We start from the raw sequence: 5,121 nt of genomic DNA, 5'->3' as shown, positions 1-5,121 counted from the left end.
CCTGCCTCTGCCTCCCAAGTGCTGGGACTAAAGGCGTGTGCCACCACGCCCCGCTAAGTTGTACGTTTCAATGCACTTTATATTCAATATTAATTAACTCTGGAGAACATAAATCCTGATACATTCTTTTCAATCAGACTATATGTGTAGAAAAAAGTCCATTTTGAACTGTCAAGAAAGATGAGTAACATTGACACATCTGGAGGCTGAAGTCAGCTATATGCTAACGGAGTGGGAATGGATGCAGTGATGTAGGCTCTGGTTACCAGAAAAAGTTGTCTGCTTTTCCTGATAACTTAGCAACATATCCGATCTGTTAGTGTAACTGGTAAGCACAGTGCTCCGAATCCAGCAGCACACAGAACAGTATTACTGAGGGTCTGTAAGTTTTTCAGATGCTCTCCTTGCCTCATTCTGCAGTGAGTGTTGGTATTTACTCAGAGACGATGCCCCATCACCCGTGTTAGTTCTTTGGCACACTGGAAGTCAGCAGAAGCAGTCTTTCCTGGGCTTTACTGCTTCCTCAGAAGAATGAACAGTATTTGGAACAAAACCACTTTTAACCCCTTCCCAGCCATCCTGAATACAAATCTCTCCCTTTTTAATAAGTTCATATATGTCTCTTGTCAAGACTGTGAAGGACTCCTCAACATTTGTAGCGTCTTTTGCTGAGGTTTCTATGTACTTCATTCCACAGTCTAGTGATAGCTTTTCAGCTTCTTCTCTTGTAACCTGACGTTGTGAAGCTAAATCACACTTGTGTCCCACCAGTAGAAATATAATCTGAAATGGCTGTACATGCATTTTTGCTTCTTCTAGCCAATCTTTCACATGTTCAAAAGACCGTCGGTTAGTAATGTCAAATACTAAAAATCCACCAACTGAGTTGCGATAATAGGATCGAGTTATTGATCTGAAAAATAAAGAGAAAAAAAAGTCGTGTAAGGATAACATGCTGTTTTCCCCTCCATATAATTAAATTAGCATCACCATCAAATCTGAAGATACCTTACTGTCATCAAACTAGAATTTATAAATCAAACATGAACAAAAATATTCTATGAGACTTACACACATGCCCATTCCTTATACTGACAGAATAAAGTCGTACATCTGAGATACATAAGAACTTATGAGGTATGTCATCTTGCATTGTCTTACGAGTTTTTTGTTTTTAAATATCTGATAGAATAATTATTGTACCATTGTATTTATTTTATTTTTGGTCTTTTTGAGACAGGATCTCTCTAGCTCCAGCTGACCTGGAACTCACTATGTAGACAAGACTGGCCTTGAACTCACAGAGATCCGCTTGCCTCTGCTCCTGAGTGCTGGGATTAAAGGCATGCACCACTATTTTTATTATTTTTAATTTTATGTATATGAGTGTTTTTGCTTGCGTGTATGCAAGCACATCCATGTTTTCCAATGCCCATGGAGGCCAGGAAAGGGCATTGGATCCCCTGAAACTGGAGTTACAGATGGTAGCTAGCTGCCATGTGGGTGCTGGGAATTGAACCTGGGTCCTATGCAAGAGTAGCCAGTGTTCTTAACTGCTAAGTCATCTCTCCAACCTGCATTCACATTTTAAAATGTTTAGGATGCAAATGGAAAATCACCTTATAAAATAAAATTATAGTAACATATATGTAATATATGCTATAAAATCACCCTTGGGGCTGGAGATATAGCTCAGCAGTAGAGTGCTGCATGTGTGATGTGAATTCCTGGGCTCAATCCTCAGTACTGCTAAAAGAAAAAAAAGAAAAACTTTGATAATTAGTTGGGGGGCTGGAGTTATGGTTCAGCGGTTAAGAACACTGAATGTTCTTGCAGAAGACCCGGGTTCAGATCCCAGCACCCACATGACAGCTAACAACTGTCCCTAACTCCAGTTCTAGGGGATCCGATGCCCTCTTCTGACCTCCGTGGGCATTGCATGACACGGGTGTACTTCCATACATGCAGGCAATACACACATACACATAAAAAAAATTAGTTGGAATAAAGATCTTATGACATCTGCCATTTTCCATAAAGTTGACCTTCAGGACCTGTATATGGGTTTAGAACTTTGAACTGTTAGGTTTCAATCTAGAGGTTGGATTTTCTCTAAAATAACTGGGCATCTCTACTGTCAATTACTTGAGGAAAGAGGTAGACCTTGGAATAGAAAACTTGAGTTTACAGAAGTAATGAGGGAGCACCTATCTTTCATCCCTCAGGCCTCTAAAAGGTACTGTGAAGAGCAGGGAACAGACTCTTAGCAGCTCCTTGTCCGTCCCAAAGGGAAGGTGTAGGCTTTTTGTTTGTTTGCTGTTATTGTGTTGATTAAACCCAAAGACTCACTTGCTAGGCATTGAGCAATATCCTCAGCCTCTCTGGTTTCCACTGTAAAAGAAACCTCTGGTTCTCTCATACTCTGAAGGTGACACTCTAGCCAATCTTATAGCCATTTCCACCTCCTTGCCTTCCTCTGCAGTATGCTCCAGTGGCTCACTCTGTGGCCTCAGGAGCTGGCTTCTCCTGCCCAATGTCCCTCCCAGAGTTACTCCTTCCAACTCCTGTTGAAGACAAATCCTTGGCAACCTTCAGTCTGACTGTCATCTGTCAGCTCTTGGACATTGTTCAAGGACTGGAGATTTCAGTGTTTTACTTTGTTTCTCTATCTGAATTGCTGTCATTTTGCTGAGTAGTTTCAGCATCCACTAGGGTGGGTTGTACGTCACCTGTTTCTAGGAGTCTTCATCGCTGATGGCCTTTTCCATCACTCTTCTTTTTGTGTGCAGTTCCTATTCATCATCAAAAGCTGCAAATTTGGGGCCCAATGGGATGGTTCGGTGGATGGAGGCCTAGCTGCTCTGTCTGATGACTTGAGTTGGTCCTAGCACATATATGGCAAAAAGAGAGAGCTGACCTCTGCAGGTTGTCCTCTAAGCTCACATGTGCTATGGTAAGTGTGAGCCCCTGCCTCCCATACACAAGAAAGGAAGAAGGAAAGAAAAAATGTAAACTTCTTTAAAATGCAAATTTGGGCTAGGGAGAAGGCTCATCAGGTAAAGCACTTGCTAGGTAAATGTGAGGACCACAGTTCAGACCTCTAGAGCCCGTATGATACTGGGTGGGTGTGGCAGCTTGCCTGTATCACGGGGGCAGGTAACGATAAGAATCCCAGAGCAAGCTGGCTGGCCGGCCAGAGGCGCTCTGGGCTCAGTGAGAGATCCTGACTCACTAAATAAGGTGGTGAGTGGAGACAGCAAAGATCAACCTACAGCCTACACATGTATGTGTTCGTGTACTCACACACAGGCCCACCCACTTGTAAACATGCAAACACACATGCATGCACATGTATGTAAAAAACTGCAAATGTATAGCTTGATTTTTAATCAAAATCTCACTGCTGTTGGGCATGATGTAACACACTTTTAATCCCAGTACTTGGGAAGAAGAGGCAGGCAGATCTCTGTGAGTTTGAGGCTAGACTGGTCTACATTGTAAGTTCCAGACCAGCCAGAGCTACATAGTGAGAGCCTGTCTCAAAGGAAAAAACAAAACAAACAGCTCACTACCTAAGAGTGTATCTTTACTGTAATAATTCTTCAATTTCAGCAAGATTTTTAATCCACCACTTTGGGTTTTGTTTTTGTAAAAATATTTTATTTATTTATTATTAGTATTTTTAATGTGTATGAATGTATTGTTTGCATGTAGGTAGGTGCATCCATGTCATGCAATGTCAGAAGAGGGTGCTGGATCTCCTGGAACTGGAGTTACAGCCGTTGTTAGCTGGCATGTGGGTACTGGGAATTGAACCTGGGTCCTCTGCAAGAACAGCCAGTGCTCTAAACTGCTGAGCCAACTCTCCAGCCCCTAATCTACCACTCTGTATCCATTCATCCCACCATATCTTAGAGTCTCTGGGGTATCACCATAATTGCTTCCTGGAATAGTTCAGTTCCGAAGCCCCTCTCCTGTCATATTCATCCAGGGAAACTACCTCTGAATCAGTCCATCATGCAGCTGGGTATTTATGGGGAAAAGTACTCAGCCAGGCAGGCTGAGGTCATCATGGATGAACTATAAGCAATCCCAGGTGGGAACTCAGCAGTGCCAAATACTGCTGGTCTTAGCAAAAACTTTTCCCTCCTTCTTCACGTTGACTTCTTCACGGGAAAAAATGGAATTTCCATTCAACCTTTCCACACAAATGAGATCTGGAAGAATACTTTGACCTTCTTACTAATTATTCTATAGAAGGAAAACATGGCTGTTGTGTTTAGCTAATCTATTTCTTAGGTCAATGGGCAGCATCCCTGTGTTCAAGGTTGAACTCCTGCATATCAGCCTTTCTCCTTACTTCCCACCTTCTGGATCCATGCTACTGGCTTGATGACTGTGAAAGGCATGAAGTGTCAATCAAAGCTGTTTTGTTCACTGTTGAATACCCAGTGGTCTTCAGTGCTTGGCACAGAATAACTCAATATCTTTGTGAATGGATGAGTGGTTGATCTGGTCCGAGTCATCAACATAGCTAATGAGGAAATGGGAGAAATGACAGAATAAGGAAATCCAAGGAAAAGATAAGAGCATCACAGAATTGACGCCCAACATTACATCTATTGGTAGCCGGGTCTTATGTTTTACACAAGATCAATGAATTGTGATGAGCATATCAGTATTGGAGGCGGTTGACTAGATTAAATATTTGGAAACTAATGAACCCTAAAGAAATAGTCTATGAAAACACAGTAGCCAGAAATCTGTTTCTTGAGGGAAAGGACCCTTAGGTTGGAAATATGTTGATGAGATCCAGAAAATGAGTTGCAGTACCTTTTTTAAAAGTTATTTATTTAATAACCACATACTTAGAAGAAGCATTTCATTACAACAGCATTGACATATTCAATAACAATTTCCTGAGCTAAGATGTATCTCTTTTAAAACTGCTGTAAATTTTTAGGTTTACAGTTGAATTTTTACAGTTATACAATATTGTACTCAGTATAAACCCTATAAGACATAAAATTAAATGAAGTTTTAACCTTTAAACAAGATCTCCATTTCATTAATAAAATATAGTTTCATACAGAAAATATGTCAATGCTGTTGTAATGAAAT

General features: G+C 41.1%; 1 protein-coding gene across 1 annotated transcript in view; it reads right to left on the bottom strand.

The window, feature by feature from the left end:
- Positions 1-19: 19 nt before the first annotated feature.
- The window catches only part of Rab39a (RAB39A, member RAS oncogene family), a 31,220-nt gene continuing 26,118 nt past the window's right edge, over positions 20-5,121 (bottom strand). The window contains exon 2 of the mRNA XM_008829710.2: positions 20-913. Within this exon, the coding sequence (XP_008827932.1) occupies positions 487-913 (427 nt within the window). The 3' untranslated portion in view covers positions 20-486. The remainder of the gene's footprint in view (positions 914-5,121) is intronic.

Source organism: Nannospalax galili, unplaced genomic scaffold (genome assembly GCF_000622305.1).
Source record: "Nannospalax galili isolate Female #2095 unplaced genomic scaffold, S.galili_v1.0 scaffold854, whole genome shotgun sequence".
Taxonomy (NCBI): domain Eukaryota; kingdom Metazoa; phylum Chordata; class Mammalia; order Rodentia; family Spalacidae; genus Nannospalax; species Nannospalax galili.
This window is presented reverse-complemented; position numbering and strand designations above follow the sequence as displayed.